Source organism: Callionymus lyra, chromosome 3 (assembly GCF_982586985.1).
Source record: "Callionymus lyra chromosome 3, fCalLyr1.hap1.1, whole genome shotgun sequence".
Lineage (NCBI taxonomy): Eukaryota > Metazoa > Chordata > Actinopteri > Syngnathiformes > Callionymidae > Callionymus > Callionymus lyra.
Window position 1 is genome coordinate 34,114,893 of NC_141820.1, and position 19,235 is coordinate 34,134,127.

General features: G+C 38.7%; 2 protein-coding genes across 7 annotated transcripts in view; one reads left to right on the top strand and one right to left on the bottom strand.

Moving 5' to 3' along the window:
* sgce (sarcoglycan, epsilon) overlaps positions 1 to 4,919 on the top strand; it is a 16,873-nt gene extending 11,954 nt beyond the window's left edge. For 2 of the 4 annotated variants that reach the window (XM_087787642.1, XM_087787639.1), the window contains 7 exons: positions 934 to 1,096; positions 1,247 to 1,461; positions 1,704 to 1,730; positions 2,974 to 3,162; positions 3,284 to 3,327; positions 4,544 to 4,581; positions 4,651 to 4,919. In XM_087787642.1, the coding sequence (XP_087643768.1) occupies positions 934 to 1,096; positions 1,247 to 1,461; positions 1,704 to 1,730; positions 2,974 to 3,162; positions 3,284 to 3,327; positions 4,544 to 4,581; positions 4,651 to 4,701 (727 nt within the window). In that variant the 3' untranslated portion in view covers positions 4,702 to 4,919. The remainder of the gene's footprint in view (positions 1 to 933; positions 1,097 to 1,246; positions 1,462 to 1,703; positions 1,731 to 2,973; positions 3,163 to 3,283; positions 3,328 to 4,543; positions 4,582 to 4,650) is intronic. The other 2 variants (XM_087787641.1, XM_087787640.1) reach the window with 2 other exon arrangements.
* A 986-nt stretch (positions 4,920 to 5,905) lies between these two features.
* On the bottom strand, positions 5,906 to 16,213 carry casd1 (CAS1 domain sialic acid O acetyltransferase 1). Of its 3 annotated transcripts, none has more exons than XM_087787638.1 (18): positions 16,007 to 16,213; positions 14,273 to 14,369; positions 13,847 to 13,967; positions 13,408 to 13,452; positions 13,275 to 13,337; positions 13,001 to 13,045; positions 12,768 to 12,891; positions 12,011 to 12,222; positions 11,511 to 11,930; positions 11,253 to 11,342; positions 10,289 to 10,408; positions 10,054 to 10,210; positions 9,475 to 9,554; positions 8,727 to 8,828; positions 8,512 to 8,652; positions 8,142 to 8,219; positions 7,983 to 8,075; positions 5,906 to 6,950 (listed from the first exon to the last, which is right to left on the bottom strand). In XM_087787638.1, the coding sequence occupies exons 1-18, from the start codon at positions 16,137 to 16,139 to the stop codon at positions 6,690 to 6,692; spliced, it is 2,382 nt and encodes a 793-aa protein (XP_087643764.1). In that variant the 5' UTR covers positions 16,140 to 16,213; the 3' UTR covers positions 5,906 to 6,689. The 3 variants fall into 3 exon arrangements, with proteins under 3 accessions (XP_087643764.1, XP_087643762.1, XP_087643763.1); XM_087787636.1 differs by having other exon boundaries at positions 12,008 to 12,222; XM_087787637.1 differs by having other exon boundaries at positions 12,008 to 12,222; positions 14,273 to 14,365; positions 16,003 to 16,213.
* Between the last annotated feature and the right edge of the window lie 3,022 nt (positions 16,214 to 19,235).

The window sequence follows — 19,235 nt, forward strand, 5'->3', positions numbered from 1 at the left end:
AATGGATGGATGGATGGATAGATGGGTGGGTGGATGGATGGATGGATGGATGGATGGATGGATGAGTGGATGGATGGATGGATAAATGGATAAATGGATAAATGGATGGATGGATGGATGGATGGATGGATGGATGGGCCTCTGGCCGGTTCATCCAAAGAAAAATAATAATAGCTAGAGTTCTTATACATGAGTCAAGGATGATGAAAAATGAAAACCAATAATTAAAGAACATTTGAAAAAGTAATAATTGCAAAATGTTACATAGTGTTGCTTTAAAAGTAAGACGGTTTAAGTGAATAGTTTCCCTTATCATGTAATCATCATTGAAAAAAAATATTTTCCTTCATTATAAAACAAGTTGGACCAAACCTTTTTCTTATTCATTCAAAAATGTTGTTTCTTTAGCCACATTCAAGGACTCAATCATGTAATGACAACATTTCATACCCTTGTAAGTGAAAACACATTGCTAGGAATATCAGCGAAAGACTTCTACAGCCGCTGGCAAATGCAAAATGGAGTCTTTTATACAGAAACTAAAAAGAAACTTTTGGAATGTAAAATAAAGTCTTATGTTACAAACCAATTTACCACAGTAAAGAAAACACTCTTGAACTCTTATCTTTGCCTCAATGATCCTCCAGAATTCCCAGGTGCTGTGATGTGATGTTTCTATTTTCACGGCATGTTGGTCGACTCTGCGGATGATAAATGGTTTTGCTAGCAGGACGCTCATGTCACCGGCTGACGTTTAATTTAATGAGGTCTGAGGGGAGCTGCAGCTCCTCCGCTGATGTCTGTCGGAGGCAACAGTCCCACATCAAAGTTGCGGAGGCGGCGTTTAGGAAGAGAAATCGCTGGGAAGAGGGAAAAAAGTGGAGCTGACTGTTCTATCTCTGTCACCAACACGAGTTCCGTCTGTCTCTCCAGAGTGTACGTGATGGTCGGCGCCGACGTCGCCTTCTCCTCCTGCCTACGAGAAGTGGAGAGCCCACACAACCAGCTGCGCTGCAGTCAGGAGATGGAGCCCGCCATCAGCTGCGACAAGAAGTTCAGAGCTCAGTTTCACATCGACTGGTGCAAGATCTCCCTGGTGAGTCTGCGAAGCCGCCGCTTTCTCACGCCGCCTCCCACCGCTCACATCCCACTCAGGAGCAACTGTGAGGCGGTTCCTGCCCTCGCTGCTGTGAAGACACTTTGTTCCCACGCAGAGCAGCAGACTCAACTTGTGTCGGTCCCTCAGGTGGACATCAATAAAGTCGTCCCCATCTACATCACGCGTCCGGACCCGGGCACGGGGATCCTGCCGGAATTCGGGGAGTACGATCCTCCGTCCGTGTCCCTGAAGAGCAGGGACTACTTCTCCGACTTCCTGGTCACCTTGGCCGTCCCGTCCGCCGTGGCCGTGGTGCTGCTCTTCATCCTGGGCTACTCCATGTGTTGCAGACGTGAAGGGGTGTAAGTGCTGGAGTTACACTCGAACACACACTCGAACAGATCCTCTCGACTCAGTCCACCCGTGTAAATGCGTGTCACGGCTCGACCATGACATCCGTGGCTATTCATGCAAAAAAAGCATTTCCAGGCTGAGGACTCGGTCAATAATCCATCATCGTGTCCATCCTGTCTTCACCCGTTCACTTGTGTGCTCCTGTCTCTGTTTATTGGCATTTAATTCATCCACTTTGTTTTGTTTCTAGGGAAAAAAGAAACATGCAAACACCCGAGTAAGTGTTTCACATCTCGTTTTATTTTCTTTCCTCCCTCCCTTCTTGCTTTCTCTCCATCATTTGTCATCATGTTGTCATCTCATCATGAGCTTCACAAAAGTCAGACGTTTACTTCAAACTGACTTTTTTTTTTATCACATTCATAATATTTGTGTTGATCATGTTCCAGTGTATTGACGAGGGTCCAACTGACCTTTATGATCATGTGAGCGAGATGGTCGCTGATATGATGTGGTTATGACAGCCAATCACAGCAGGGGGCGATCAATTTAGTTTCCTGACTGAGCACATTGTGTACTGGCACTGCCGGCAACGGACCAACTGAGGAAGAATTTAGGTTTAATATGACTGGAAAAATATAGATCTTTGTCAAAACAATATCATTAATCTGAGCTAACATTTTAATTTAATCTGACTTTAATTCATTTTATTCAAATATTCTTCATATTAATCAGCAGACAAAACATATCAATTTGACGTTAAGGGATTTATTTGAAATTTGTTTTTACATCTTACTTTGAAATCCATAAATGAAAAGAATGAAAAGGAGAGTGAAAGTCCTAAAAACAACTATTAAAAAGCTATATATTAAGCATTAAACTTTCTTTAACTTTATGTTATGTAGAAATATAGACAGTGGTTTGGCTCTTAATGATGCTCTAGAATAAAGAAAACAAAACCACACTTTTCTCTGGTCTGGTCTAGGGTTAAACTGAGGGGCAACACTTTGATGACAATATGAAGAAAAAGACGTTTATATGAAGCTTTAGGAACAAAAATAATAGTAAAGCATTGATTGAGGTAAAATGACAAAGAAAAAAATAATTTAAATGAATTAAAAATGTCCTCGAGGAACTCTTTTAATTTATAAATATTGATAAGAAAAATCTATGTATGTGACAGAAAAAGAGAGAAAAATAACTGTGGAGGTATTTCTAAGGAAACAAATATGAGTAAAAAAGGAATAATTCAAATGTTAATATAGGTCAAATTTACCATGAAGGAAACTAGATGGTTGAAATAATATAAGTGTGTTTTAAAAATAGAGATACGTCAGTTAAGAAACAGAGATTTGGGAGAAATAGAAGAAAACATTCTTCATTGTTGTCACTGAAGCGTAACGTAGATGGAGAGTCAGAGGCCACAAGGGAAGTGTGTGGTTGGAGACGTTGACTAATTCGAGCTGATGTGAGACTCGGGTTGAACCAGGAAGGAGACTCATGCACGTTCACTCTCTCAGCATCCAGCTGGTCCACCACAGCTCCATCCAGAAGTCCAGCAAGGAGCTGCGCAGCATGTCCAAGAACAGAGAGATCTCCTGGCCGCTCTCCACGCTGCCCGTCTTCCACCCGGTCAGCGGCGAGGTGATCCCGCCGCTGCACCCCGACAGCTACGAGACCACCAGCATGCCCCTCATGCAGACGCAGACGTGAGTGGAACATGCACTGACACAGTCACTGATGGTGACTTGAACCGACGCTCACAGAGAGAAAACATCATGTACACGGTCTCTGGATGGGCGAGCACTAACGTGAGCTCATGTTTTACAGGAACCTTCAGAACCAGATCACGATACCACAGCAGAGGCCGTCGGGTGAGTCCACTGGGTTGCTAGAACAATAGATGTCAGAGTTGTGCTTTCATGTTTACTATAACAACAGAAATGGATGTGGAAAAAGTATCTACTAACATACTACTCACATAAACCTAGCCGGGTGTTTAGAAAAAATACAAATACATTCTTTCCAAGGTCTTAGGGAAATAGTTTAACATATAATAGTTATGTTATGGTTTATATTTCAATAAAGTGTGTATATAATGAAAAACTATTTTAATATTATTTTGATTTACTATTTTAACATGCAAACATTATATACATATTATATATATATATATATATATATATATACACAAGTATATATATATTATATATTATTATATTTGTGTATTTCAATTCAACTTTGACTTAAAGTTACGCTAGATGGCTTCAGTTATTAAAGGAACATAGACAGCCCACAAGATCCCAGAGTCATGGACTCGAACAAAACTACAAATATATTCTTCAATATACTGTATATCGCAATACAGCGTGATACCCATCGCATCAGCAGATTTTTTCTCATAAACTTATGTGTACCGTATATGAAAATGCAAACACAAAAACTGCATTGATTGTTGCTGTATAGACACATATAAACGATGGGTTGCCAGATCAAGCCGAAAATCAACATAAAAGCCGCCCAAAAGTCCAAAAGAAACTATCATGAACACAACCTTCATCGATTTTTTAACAAGGCCTAATAAACAGCAAATTAAAGTGAATATCTCCATCAATAATACCAAAGGCGTTTTCACGTATGTTTCCAGGCGATGAGCATTTTTTTAACTTTAACCCAGAGAAAAACTTCAGTTTAAACATAAACTACATGAATGGTGTAAAAGTTAACTCACGAAACACACCTTTTTATACAGTATCCGTTTTGTTCAACAACTGTAAAAATATGCAACCGATCGAAGTCGGTTTTCGGCGCATGCGCACAACGCGAGGGAATACTTGTTTTTTCTAAAGACCCGGCTAATAGTCAGCGTCTTATTGTCAAAGCTTGCTCATAGTCAAAATGTTTGAGGCAGATTAGTTTTGTCACGAGCTACCTCGGATTTTTTCTCTTTAATAATCTGGGCGGATCAGAACCAAACCTGGTTCGTTTTAAGTACACTTCTGCATTTCGCTGTTGCGAGAGCGCCCTCTGCCGGACGCCAGCCTGCATGACACCACTAACCAGCTTCTCTCTGTCCACTGCTAACCAAAGGAGAACATTATGTCATGTCGACATTCAGACGGTTGGAGGTAGGCTCTGCTCCTTCTGCTCCCTCTTGTGATTGTATCAAGTCTAACCAAACGTCTGCTGTCTTCCAGGTAAATGGTATTCCTGAGGAGAGGAAAGTGGCCGAGGCCCTCAACCTGTGAGCGTGTGGAGCCCATGTTTCTAACCTGCATGTCCTGCTCAGAGATTAACCTTCTGTCTGCACTTAGAACGGCAGCTTCGTTTTACATTTGCTGAGAAACGTGTCAAATAATTCTCATGTACTTTGCACAAGGGCCTCCAAGAGGAAAAGGGAGTTGGTTGAACAGTTGTCGTGGTAACCACAGTGTCCAATAAAAAAGTGTCATTTTGTATCCCCAGATTCGTGACAGAACTTTTTATTGTTGTTAACAACGTACATCCGAGTAAAGGCATTTATAAATTATCATCACATCACCAGAATGTAACACAGCGGATATAAATATTGATTTTACACCCGAACACAGCCAATAACAAAACCTACAGAGGTCATAGTGATTGAGTCCCATAACCCTGAAGGACGCCACCAGATTCAGTCCCCGGAGTAAAGTCGCACCTTTCCTTGCCTTCAAAAACACACTCATGTTGATCCAAACATTTCTGGGAAAACAAGATTTTGTACAATCTTTTTAAATTATTTCCAAATGGTGGCCGAATGTTCCTTGCATCAAATTTGGAATTGAAATATAAATTTTTTTAACGTTGGCAACATCCACAGGGAAAAATACCGTGTCATTTTAGAAAACATTTTTCACAAAGCATTTCTGCTTTAATATTCTTTAGTGAGAACTCAATATTACATTTTTCCATTTTTGTTTTTCCTCTTCATTTTTTATTTTAATGAATTAAATTTATAAAGATGAAAATATAAATGATCATTCCATGGATTCAAACTGTATTAAAGATTTAGGTTATTTAAAACGGTTTCTCACTCAAGATTTTTTATCAAGGAATTATGAAATTGTAAACCTACATATTTAAAAGTAAATAGAAGGTTATTTAATTCAGATGTAATAAAATCCAATTTATTTGACTAGGTTATGGGGAATTAAGGAGTTTAATAAATTCACTTTCACCTGGAGAAATAGTATTGCGTTAAAGGCAATAATAAATTGTCCTGGAGAATCGTTTTGGCAAAGTGTGACGTCATGAATCATCAACCAGGTCCATCAAAAACACATTCTCGTCACTTCAGGTGTCTTTGTTTTGGCAGGTCAGAGGTCAGACAACCAGGGACCTTCTGTCGTCACGGTGACTCTTAACCGGTGTCACTTTTAGCAGTCGTTGGTGCGTCATATACAAAATAAAAGCCCAAGAAAAAAAAAAAGATACAAAATAAAAGCTTCATTTAAATATTTTTAAATACTGTACAAATCACAATTTCATAGCTACAGCAGGCGACAGTGGAACCGCTCAGCACAAGGCAACGTCTCCCGAGTGGACCCTCCCAAAAATTGGAGGGAAATTCGTGAACGATTGCACTCCCGTGTTGTCCTCGCTGCCCGGGCCAACATCTTGGTCCTTGGATTTGCAAACTTCACCATCCGCGTCTTTTGTTTTTTCTTCTATGAAAACTGAATTAAAGAGAAACACCTGGACGGAGCCAGAATCCTTCCAGAATGAAGAAAACCCCTGACAATGCTTGAAAACCCTCAATCGAACACCAAACAACCATTACCTAAAGAGAATCACTGTGGCAGGTCGTGTGTACCCAAAATACATTTGTTTTAAGAATCACTTGCTAAGACCAGTCATGAGGGAAATAAATACAATTTGGCAACCACAGAAACCATGAGTGTGGCGAGATTGTTGCACATCTATATAAGACAACAGGGTTTACCGTAATGTCTTGAATAGATGGAGAATGTTTCACTTTTAAGTGGATTTAAAATGGCTAAAATTGAAAAAGTCCTTCTTTTTGGTCAGTAAAATAACAAACTTCTCAGGTGTGACTCACGCTTGTCAAACAAACTTTCTTCCCACCCGGGATGGTTCGTCTTCAGTGTGCGACTACCAGGAAGTCCTCTCACAGTTTCGCATGTGCAACATCGGAGCTCGTCCACAGGTCAGACCAGCAGCTGGACTCTGACGTCCAGCGCTTTTATCGGGACACCTACAGTCCGCCCGCCGCTCTGTCCAGCAGCAGGAAGGTGAGGGTGAAGACCCCCACTGCCCCGAGTCTCTTGAGCAGAGCCACGTTGTCTTTGGGGATGACGCACTGGGCCAGGTCGTTGGTGATGGCCGAGATCTCGTGGGCGATGCACACGAAGATGAAGGTGCTGACCAGGATGTTGATGAAGGGACTCCCCGGGATCAGGATGAGAATCCCCTTGGTGTCTGCAGCCAGCCAGATGTGGTACTGGCAGATGAAGAGCTGGGACGGGGGGGGAGGAAAAGCATGAACTCCTGCCTCAGACGACACTCGCAGCAAAGTATCGAAAAGACATTTCTAGGGCAACTTGGGAGAAGTTTTTACCAGAAGGAATCGATAAAGAAGAACAATTGAAGCACTATTACAATTGTATAGAATTATAATTATAATAATAATAATTATTATAATTATGATATAATTATCCTTAACCGCCATATATCCTTAACCTTTTCCTTAACCATTTATCCTTAACCTCTATATATTATAGAGGTTTATAATATATAATTATAATTATTATTATAATAATTGAATTGTATAGAAGTACAATTCTGAGTTCGGGGGCAGGAGTGGAGTGAAAGTATCTGGATGTTCTGTTCTATGTTAGTCTTTGTTGTTTTTCTTTGACGTATGTTCTTTGTCTTTATCTTTAAACTTAGATTGTGTCATCTTGTTCTTTCTCTTTATGTTCTTGTTCTTCTTATTTTATTTTGATTTATTTTTTATTTTTTATAAAAAATTGCTGTATGTATTTGCTATTGGAAAAAAACAATTTCCCGAAGGAGACCTCCCGAGGGATCAATAAAGTTTTACCTTACCTTACCCTACTATTAAAAAATTAAAGAACATAAAAAAAGGTTAACAAAAGATTATAGTTTGTCATATATTGCCTACAATTTATTTGAAGAGTCTTCTTTTCAGGAGTAATAACTTAACTAAATAACTAATAATGTGATAAATGTAACACTGAAGAGTAACAATCTGGGCTGCTGGTGAAAATATATTATTGTGAAAAAAACAAACTTTCTACTGTGTTACACAGTAGATAAACATGTAAAGAGCCAAGTTGCTATTTCTGTTGACATACGTGAACTATTCATCTATGACAGTGATTTTAAACCTAATCTGCTAAATAGAAAGAAATGTTAAAAAAAGTACATTTCAGCTGAGAATGTTTGATTTCCTTGTAGCTACAACTAGAACAATGGTTTCTTATTTACTCACTGATACAAGTGGCTGTTACTGGGCGTGTCTTACCTCTAGGGAAATCTTTCCAAACCAGGCAAAGAATGAGCTATAAACCGAGCGAGCGTAGCCGGGAATGTTCCTGATCAGGATGAAGGCCAGGATCTGAGGGCGGAAGCACAAACACCGTCTCTCACGACTGTTCAAACAAGGTTCTCACACCGGTCTTACCTGAAAAACTGAGATGTACGGATGCATCTCGTTGCACTCCGTTTTGGTTTTGCAGCTGCTGGCCCAGAAAGAATACATCTGGAAGACATCACTCAATATTTAAAACTTGATTTAATCTTTTCATTTTTGTAGAAGCTTCCATCTACAGCTGTAGCACTGCTTCTCTGCCACAGGGTGGCGCTTTCATGTTAGAAATATGTCCTGGATTGATTCCCAGCTTGACTTAAGGCTTGATTTATCATTTCTATGGCTGTTAGTAAAGTATAATTGTGCATTTTGAAACAGTACGACAGCTCTATATTTGTTCAGAGACATCATTTGCTGGATGAATCTCGTTGTTTAAACACTAGCAAAGTGAGACTGGACTCACAAAGAACGCCAGGATGGAGATGAAGAGCAGGAGGTTGGAAATCTTGGGTGTAAAAAGAGCTTCTTCTTTTCCTTCCATGAGCAGCTGTCGCTTCTGGAGCGCCAAGTAGAGGAAGGCAAACACCATTCCGTGCACCACCGCCTGCGACACAACACAAGAGTCACTGCTTCTGCCGCACAAGTGTGCGACCATGTGGATCAAGAGCTGCCACTCACAAATCTGTCCAGCTTCCATCTGAACCACCACTCGTGGACGGTGCCGTTCAGCTCAAAGAGTTTGGAGACGGGCCACGTGGAGAAGACGCTTTCGAAAGAGCCCTGAGAGGACAAGAGTCGGTTTGGTCAATGAATCAGGGTTTCCAGAGCGACGCAAGAGGAAATTCAAGAAAATAAGATAACCTGACTTGAACATGTCAATCCACGATTGTAAATACTCGCCACGTTTTCAAATCAAACACTTTGCATATGTAAAGTTCCTGCACGTTGTAGATAGATTCTAATTTTCAGGGTGAAATAAGCAAATATGTGATCAACCATTTACACCCAAAGGATACATGCAGACACTCCCATATACAAACACACACACTGACTCTATTAGACAAGTGAGAGTCAACTCGCTGAACAAACGAGAAACCTTTCAAGTGTTTTGATGTTTCTTTGACTGCACATTAAATATCGAATTACAAAGTTGTATAACATGTTTAAACTCTATTTAAACAGTTGGACGTTTTTTTTCCTCTTATGTGATCGAGAAGATAAAAAAAAAAAAACTGGTTTCTAGACCTGGCAACAAACTAATAATTAAACCATCACTATGATGATAATACCTCAACTTATACTAGATGAACTAGAGCAAAACATGGTCCGTGTCAACATCATTCAGAACATCTTTATTGATTTGTAATGACAATCCAGGAATAGTTTGTGGTGACGTAACGAAACAAGGAATGAAACTACCACTTACTTGTGAATATGCAAAGCAGACGATGGTTGTCAGAAGGATGAGGAACTTGGCCAAGATACCGAAGTGCCACATGTTATTCACTGTTTGACAGAAAGAAGGCAGAAGAATAAAACTCCATTGCAGTAACTGAAGAGTAAAATCAAGTTTTAACTCAAAGATTGAATGTTTAATAAGTTCTTTAACTTGTGTGTATGGAGGTAGTTAGTGTTTGATGAATTGAAGACCAGGGTGTGTTCACAAATCAACAAATCCCGTTATCAAGGTGGCAACATCTGGCTTGATGCCAACGGTCTCCGAGTTTATGCGTTTGTGGTCTGGGTGTGACAGTCATAGAACCCTTGCAAAGTTTTTATTGGAAACAAACGGCACAAAGAAATTTGTATTCCCTTATCGTTACCTTGAAGCCTCAAGAAAACGGTTTTCTAGTCTCCATTTTTTTTTAGTTTTTAACTCATTTTAGTCATGGTAAATAATTTCATCATTTACTCTCCGCTTCAGTAGTAAACGAGGTGTATTTTAGAACTGAGCCACTACTCTATTGTACCACACATAACTCAAACATTCAGCGCTGACACCTACTGTTGACACTCTTCTGGAGGATCTGGGGCCACACAGCCATCACACCGTAGATCACGACAAACCAGAAAGTCACGAGTGGCACGAAGTAGTAAAACTGGTACGGCCTGTCCATCACCAGGCACAGAACCACCACCAGGAAGTTGAGACGGAAAATTACCTGGCAGGAAGAGTCGTTATATTAATAATTGGAAAAGATACACTTAAAATCGAATATTGCAAGTACCAGCACACTCACCTGGCACACCCTGTAAAGTCCAAAGTCTCCTTTCAACCAAAAAAAAGACAAGTGTCCATAGCCAGTCTGGAACAGGTACGCTGCCACCAGCACACGCACATGCATGTACACTGGAAGGAACTGGAAAAGACAAGAGAGACACGATTAAAAATGTCTTCACTTTCAAGTACTTTTTTTCAGCATTCCCTTTTGAATGTTAAAAAATTAAAAAATCTTAATGTTTTTCAAGATAGTTTTTTTTTTTTTCAATTAAGGTCTAATTTTAATCTTGCAATATCTTTAAATAAAAACATTTCTTTTCTTGTATGAAAAAGAAATTAAATGATTCCTTGTGAGAAATGTTTCTTACCCAATGAACAGAACTTTCTTAATTTATAAAAGTAATTCAAGGCATACGTTTTGTCTTGTCAGTGTAAATAAGAACCTTTTCTGGACATTTCAGGTGAACGTAAGCTCATCATTAATAATTACTTTAAAAATAAATAAGATCTTCTTAGATTTTAGTTTTGAAAGTCTAAAGTAAAAGGTGTTATCGGTTTCATAACAGAACTCAAACTTTATCTGTTCCACGTTACCTATACAGTATAGACTTTGGAACAACAATCATCCTTTTCTGTTACCATTCAAAAAGAAAGTTCCTCAGGTTTACCAACTTATGAGGCAGTTTTCTTAAGGTGCAAAAATAATTGAATAGAAGCAGTGAGACTGTAATGTGAAATAAATTCAAAGAAAACATACAACAGAATGGAATTTAGAATATCAGGGCAGAGATACATCAAGATAAATGAAATAAGAACATTACTTAAATTGAATGAAGGCCTACATTCCTACAAACACCATGTGATGAAACCAACATGGACGTAAATAATTCAAAAAGTGTTCAGTTAACCTTTTCGTTTGTTTGTCTGGAGATGATCGTCTCCAGATACACAGATTTAAACACACATCCAAATATGGAACTCACCGCGCTTGCTCCAGACATATGATAGATGAGGATAACAAGCTGCATCCAGCCTTTCCACTCGTCTGTTTGCTCGCGGTTCAGTAATTTGGTCTGGGAAAGAAATGCAAAACCAATAGTTTAGAAAATGTAAAATTCTTTATTTAAAATATGAAAGCTGTGATATACGTTAATATTTATGGACAGGACTAATTATACAAGTGATAACTTTTATGCAATTAAAAAATTGAACGTTCACAAGAACAAAGCGGTGAGACTCACCTCTTTGGTGGTGTCATTGTAGAAGAGGCCCAGCACAAATACATAGACTAGTGGAATGAAGAAGTGGGCGTGGGAGTAGAGCTTCTGTCCTTTCATGAACACATCTGCACGGTCACAAAGGTAGAAGTAGGCCATGATGACCCCCATCTTGCAGATGGCCTGGAACGGTGCCTTCATGCCTATAGGGGCGACTGCAGTGGCTGGCTTCTTCTCCTCCAGACTTTCCACGTCTGGAGGCGACGGGCGCCTGTGGTGTTGTCTGCCAATAATGTGGAGGAAAAGCAAGACCAGCAAAGAAGCCAGGAAGAAACCCGCGGAGAGTTTCTGCAGCAGGTTGGGAGGCTGCATCTCCTGGCAGCAGGAGCCGTCGATCGGCTTCAGAATCTTGTTACATTCCGCGTTCATGAGCACCATAGCCGCCTGGAAGAGAAACCAACAATGGCAACTTTGCAACTTTGAGGAGGTAGAGAGCCCCATTATAACTCAGCATTGCTCACCACATTTTGGGTGCTCTTAGGAAAGTGCAGGCCATCTGCTGACTGGGAGATGGTTTCCAGAGCAGCCTGGCGATGTGCTGCGAAGATCTTAATCTTGGATTTATTGTAGCTCTTCCTTCTGTTGAATGCTTCCAGCGCTGCGCTGTTGTAGAGCTCCAACTGCCTGTTGGTGATCATCTTCCTGCTGTCACTCAGCAGCTCCTCATTCACTGGGCCTGGAAGGAGGTACCGGACATTGGAATCATAGTACACACAGTAGTAACACACACTCTCATTGATGAAAGGTTACCAGAACAAATTATCGTTTTGGGACATTTTTGAGGAAAAAGTTTGACTGCATTTATCAGTAACTGGTCCATCAAGTAAAACAGAATTCAGAGACACTCTTTGCTCTGCATATGTACGACTGGTCATGTGTTGCTGTATTAAAGGTTTAAATGCATTTGCCTAAAACCATCAGATTTTCACAAGTTTAAATCAACACATCGTGGTTCAGTATTTGAATTTGTGTTAACATTTGCCGAGTGGGCAGACCATGTAAACCACACAAGTAGCCTTGTTTGTACATGACTAACTAAACTATGTTGCAATTGTTTCAAACTACCTTTGACAAACCAACAACCTTCTTCATGTCACAATAGGTTTCACTGCAATATGATACTCAATAAATTAATATTTTGTCACATTTAACACGTGTAAAGCGTTCGTGTCAAGGTCATTGACATCCAGTTTGTTTGGTTTGGAGGGGGTGGTGTTGTACCTTGCAGCACCCAGTACACCTGGGCCTCCTCAGCCAACCTCTCCAGGGGAACTGCGATCGTGGTCAGGTTGTTTTTGTATTGCTGCAGAGTTTCTCCACTGCCCTTGTTCAGCTTTATTGACCACTAAAATTAAAACATACAGGATGAGATGACTAACGTAGCACACAGCCAACACCTTGTTGAACTACTTCGAAACGATGCAGTCGTTTCCAAAATGTTGCCCGACACTTACCGCGGCAGCTCCCAGAACAATGACAGCAGGTGTGGCGAAGGATTTCTGTAATTATAGTTCAACATTAATGCACATACCTTTTACACTCTTGCTTACTATGATTAATGATATTAATCTTAAATAACAATTTAGTTATTAAAAAGTGAGAAATAGATATAGTTTTGGTAAATGTAAAGACTTTAACTTTAACACTGGGAGCTGAACAAGTTTCATTGTTTCCGAGGTATTTCAGTAAATTAATCTCTTCATCACAGGATCTTCTATTACTACTCACTGGAGTCCATGGTGTCAAGCGTTCCTTCATAGAATTATTGGCCTCAGGATACCACAGAAAGTCCTAAAATGAACGACAATGCCGTTAAGACGTGTCACGCAGAACAGAGGATGAATTACAAATATAAACTCACCACTCTGACAGAGGAGCTTTTGTCTTCATACGTGATGTCCCCGTGCTGTCCATGTTGCATGTGTTGAGACAGAGGAGCACTTTGAGAATTAACAACGTCACAAAGGCAACACTGTAACACTGAGTACACTGGTGTTGTTTATAATTATTGAGGTTGCTGAAAACTACATTTATTTGACAGATTCAGATAATTAGCAGTTCAATGTTTTTGTTCCATTTCCAACTGTATATACAGTTGCTTTAATTCTATTCCCCTTATTTTGCAGTAGTGGTATTAGCAAATCAAATTTAAAAAATGTAAATATTGTAATAACATTTTGGTCAACAAGTCACTCTTGCTGAATAATGGAAAAAAGTAAGGAATAATGGAATCCGTGTTATTCCCCCCGTGTACAGTTTGAGTTTACAGCTCTCAGTCAGATTTCTACCCTGACATATACCTTGATCGCATCTTCGTCCTTCTGCGGGTTGAGGATCTTGACAAAAGAGTAAAAGAGCTGCCGAATTCGGGAATCGCCAAGAAAGACCACATGCTTGTTAGCGAGGCAGGTCTTGGCTTCACTGAAAAAAAACAAAAAAAATTAATCGGCTCATATAAATGTCAATGGCAGGTGTGAGAAGACAAGATATATTTAGACGACATTATTCTTTTTGTTATTTTCATTGACTTACACAGCCAATAATCATTAAAGCTCACAAATAAATCGAATGCAGTTTTCCATACTATGAAATATTTAACCAAAAACATGAAAAGGCTAAATCAATCTGGTGATGAGCTTGTATAAGAAGTGCATTATACACATTATACAAAGATTCTATAACGGTACACTTCCTCAGTGAAAGTCACACATCTCCTTGCTACTCACGCGCTTTTGTATTTGTGCATCATGCAGCCATAGGGCTGCCATACTTCCTCCCCCAAGTAGTTTCCTGTGGTGAGCAGCCATTCACACGAGTCGCTGCCTGAAGACAAGACGTAGACACTATGAGAACAGGTTTCCATATTTCTTCTATTGTGGTTCCAACACTCTAAAACTCTAATAATCCAAAAGAAAACAACTACTTCCATATTGTATTAAATCCACATTTTCAAAAAATATTTAAATGTTCTTCCTCTCTCTTTGCGCTTGATGGATCTACTGACTCCTTTAAGAAACATCTTAAGACAATTTTATTTGTTCAGGCTTTTCCTTGATTTTCTGGAACTCCTGTTGTGTTATCAGTTTTATCTTGATCTTTAAAGTATATACTTTATTAACTATTGTTTTGATTGCTTAAGCGCTTTGTGACCCTGGTCTGGAAAAGCACTATACAAATAAAAAATACTTAGTTACTTACTTATACCATTTTTATCATACATTTAGGATATGTTAGGTTTATAGAGCAAATGTAAAACCTCATTGTTCAGTCCTAATATAAACTACACACTGCTCTGATAAAGAAACATTTGAAATATTATAGAGATAGATTATGTTTTCTAGGGGTCTGTATATTTCCTCTGGTGGAAGGGTAAAAAAAACATTTACATGACTTGATTCCTTAGTATAGAAATATACATTTTATCATGACACATTTTTTAATGTGTAGCAATACTGTGTCACAGTTTTAGGAACTTAAGAAATGACAAAGCACAAAACTGTTCCATGCATGGAACTCTTCTATAACACAAAAAAACTAGACATTAAAGGTTTTGAAAAACATGAAAGATTATTCCAGACGAAAACAGTTCTTCTACACGCTCACAAACTTGTTCTAACACATGTAGGTGGCAGTCAAACAATCGTGCTTAATCCGTGGAAGGATTATAAGAGGGTCTTGTGGGTATGTTCGTCCTAGCATGAGGCCCCCCGGACAGAACACCTGATCTAGTAGTAATCCTACCCTGAACCGCTTGCTCGCTTGGTAGAACCATTTCTCAGACTACGAGGCGACGGAAGCAACCATCGGACTCTGAGGTTATAGGATAGTTTCCCAGCATCTAAACATGAAGCCACACACTGACTGACATAACTGCACTACCTGTGCCTTAACTTTGTTCGTTTTGTTGATATTCTGTTTATTAGTTAATTAATTGATTATTTATATATTTTTATTCTTATTTAATGTCTCAACTGTCTACTTCATGTTCTGCATCATGGGTGTGAGAGGACTACAATTTCATTTATGCTGCATGTATATTTGACAGTAAAAGAACGTGAACTTGAACCATCAGCATCGATCATACGTGTTGACAGCGTTGACAGACGTGTCACCGCCAGTAGCAGCAGACAGTGAGGTGTGTGTGTTACACCCAGAGGTGTGTGTGTTACACCCAGACTGACGTGTAAACCAACTGAAACATTATGATGGACGATTTTAATTCACCGAAAACCCACTGAAATTGCCATTTGTCTGCTTGCCCGCTTGTACACATGGATATATGTCACACATATATAATTTCTGCCGTTCATAGCACAGTCTTCGTAACACAAATAACGTCTAAATACGTGAATATACAGCGTATCGCCTCACACACACCTGCACGCATCTCGCTAGCTAGCATTAGCTTGTAGCTCCCCGCGCTAGGCGTGACTCCCCCTCTCTCCCCCGGGCTCACCCACCTCTGTAGTAGCGCAGGCCGGTGTGGAAGATGACCAGTGAGACCACGGCGACCAGAGACACGATTTTGGCGTTTTTGATATTGAAGTGTTGGTTTAGTTCCCGTTTGCCTAGGCTATAGGCCAGGCCCGCCATCTTTGCTCCTCCATGACAACAAGCAGCTGTGGGCTCTGCTTGCTGGAGAGCTTCATGCGACGCTGCTGACTCCTCCCCCTTCACCTCCTCTTCATCCTCCTCTTCTTCACCGCGGCAGGTGCAGCCTTTCCTCCAAACACTTTTGGAAAAGAAAGAATAGTATAGTATCATTTATATGATATTTAGGTTAGGTTAGATAAAACTTTATTGATCCCTCAGGAGGTCTCCGTCGGTAAATTGTTTTTTTTCCAAATTATTATTAGCAAATACAGCAATTTTTCATAGAAAATAATCAAAATAAAATAAGAACAAGAACAAAGAGAAAACAAAGACAAAGGATAAAAAGACTAATTCATAATTAATATTTAAATGTATTATATCTGTGATGTTATGATGAAAGTACAATGTTATTCTATTCTATTCTAGGTTCATCTTTGTATCCTTTTTCTTTGAGTTATTTACTTTATTTATGTATACCTTGATTATGTCTTTTTACTTAATATAATTCGTTTTTATTTAAATGAAACTATTTTTTTATTTTTTTATCAAGTTTAAACGAAAAAAAAGCGTCATTTACTGTCGCATTCATGAGTTATATTTGATCTCTACTGTTTAAATATCCACCTTTCACAATGTTTGCTGTAGACCTTTAGTCCGACAATCCAAATGTGGTGCGTTGATAAGTCTGTATTCTACCAGAGCTGGTTTATTTTATTGGTATTCTTTAAAAAAAAAATCTAGTCTTTGAGAGATGCAACCTGATCTTCCCAGATGTCCAACTCACTCTCATGTACATTAGAATGAAGGAAATCAACGTAACATACTAGAAGGAAATATATAATAATATAACATAACAGGTAGTAGTCATGTAAAATAAAATCAGAAGGCGTAAGAAAACAGCATTATTAATAAACACATATTAGGTGGGATTTGAAAAGGCAGCTCATTGAAAATAGTTTTTTAAAAGTAAAATAAATAAGCAATGGAAACTAAAAACAAGTAGTGATAATAACTGATTAAAATGAATAAAGGAAAACTTACATATTCTTTAAAAAATATATATGTTTAAAGAAAACATATCATCATGATGGTGAACACAAGTTTAAAGAATTTTCCAAAAAAATAGATAAAGAAAGAAAACATTTAGGCATTGGACTCTTAGGTCTTTGGTCTTCGGTCTTTTCCCTAATTTTCTAGGACTCCTGTGTTTAAACAGTCTTGGCCTTTTAAAGCATGTATTTGAGATGCATATTGTTTTTGATTGTTTGAGGGAAGGATCCGGGGAAGGACCTGTAAATGTCTGCTGATCCACCTTCACAATTAGAACAGGAGCAGAATGTGGCCCGAGCAGTTTGGTGACACACAAAACACCCATATCTGTAGATTGCGGAACAAAAGGAACCGAACCTTGAAGGCATGTCACGACACAAAAGAACCCGATCTGCACGTCGGACGAGTCAGTCTGAAAACGGCTGAAAAGAAGAAAAAAAGGGCCTCTCAGGTATACATGACTCAAGACAGACAGGAAAGTCATGCAGTTGCTGCAGCAGGATGAGAAATGGCTCAAGGGCACATACACACAAAAAAGAGAATGTATTTTTCCCTCTCTTCAGCTCTCATGACACTCACTGGTGTCAATGGACTCCTTTTGAGGCCACAATAAGTTTTGAATCCCTGAAAACACAGGAAATAAAAATGAAAATAAATGTATTTTATAGACACAAAAACAAATCTTAATTACATGATTAATCTAAACTACTGGTGGTTAAAATCCCTCAACCACAGGACACTGCATCAATGAACATGTCTGTCAACTGTTGAACAAAGAACTACTGTTCAGTTAAAGGTCATCGATCAGGATGTCAAAGGTCCCGGATGTAAAAATTCTGCTTTTATGACGTTCTTTTTTTTTATAGCCAAGAAAGTCACATGGCTTTTACTTTTGCACTCTCACAGCGCGAGTTAGTTTGATGATGGTCAGCTTTAATTTTAAATCAGACTTGTTTCCCCTCACAATCTGTGAATAGAGTCCTTGTTTATTTTCATGTAAAACAACCCAAAGGAGGAAAACCTAACTTATTAATTTCTTAAAATTAATTGTAAAAAACGCTTTTACTGAAATAAGGAACCAATTGAAAAACAGCCGTTTCACGGATGTATCAATGAAATTTAACATTTTTTAATTCACTTTGACTGTGATTCTAGTTTTTGCCTCTCGATAGCAAAACCACAGGACCCGTTGCGCGCTCTAGTGGTTAGAGATAGTACTGCTTGTCCTCAAATAGGCACTAAAACGCTTTTTTAAGCGTTTTTTAAAAAATAAGGAAGGTAACTATATGCTTTCATCTACAGCTAGTGATATTGAACATAGATTATGTACTGTAAGTTTGGCTTTTGTAGATAATTTGAGTTTAAAAACACGTGGCTTTGATATTTGGTTCATACATTGAACAATATATGTTATAGTGTGACCTAGAGCATTACCTTTCTTCTTTTATTTCCACGAACACACAACAATGTATTATTTTTCAATGATAATTAATCATTTGAATGATTGAGATCCTTGAATTTGTTCACTTTTACTCGTCACAAGTGCTATTTTGTCTCACAAATAAAAACTATCTTTATTAACTCACTTGAATCAATTGATTCAATTTAGAAATGATTCCTTTATTATTATTCCTTCGTTATTTTGGGAATGTATGTTCTTTTGTTCATAATTTTTGAGTAAAGGTGAATCCTTTTGTTTTTTCTAAAATCATTTAGACACTACATTGCTAATATTGAGGTTGTTGTCAAATTACCTGATAAACAAACCTATGTGTGTCTTATTTTGTTAAGTATATACCTTAAGCCATATTTTGTTGCTAAACAACCTCTACTTAGGTTGCACATGAAGACATTATGAAAGTAATATTTTGCTGATTACATAAGGAATGTAAGCCTTTATCCAAATTACAGAAATTTATTTGGATGCAAAAGCTGTTATATGCTGAGACAAGCAAAACGAGAAGATGCATATTTACAAGAAACACAGCACGTTAGTAATCACACATTGGCATAGACATTGTAAACAGAATTTACTGTACATTCAAG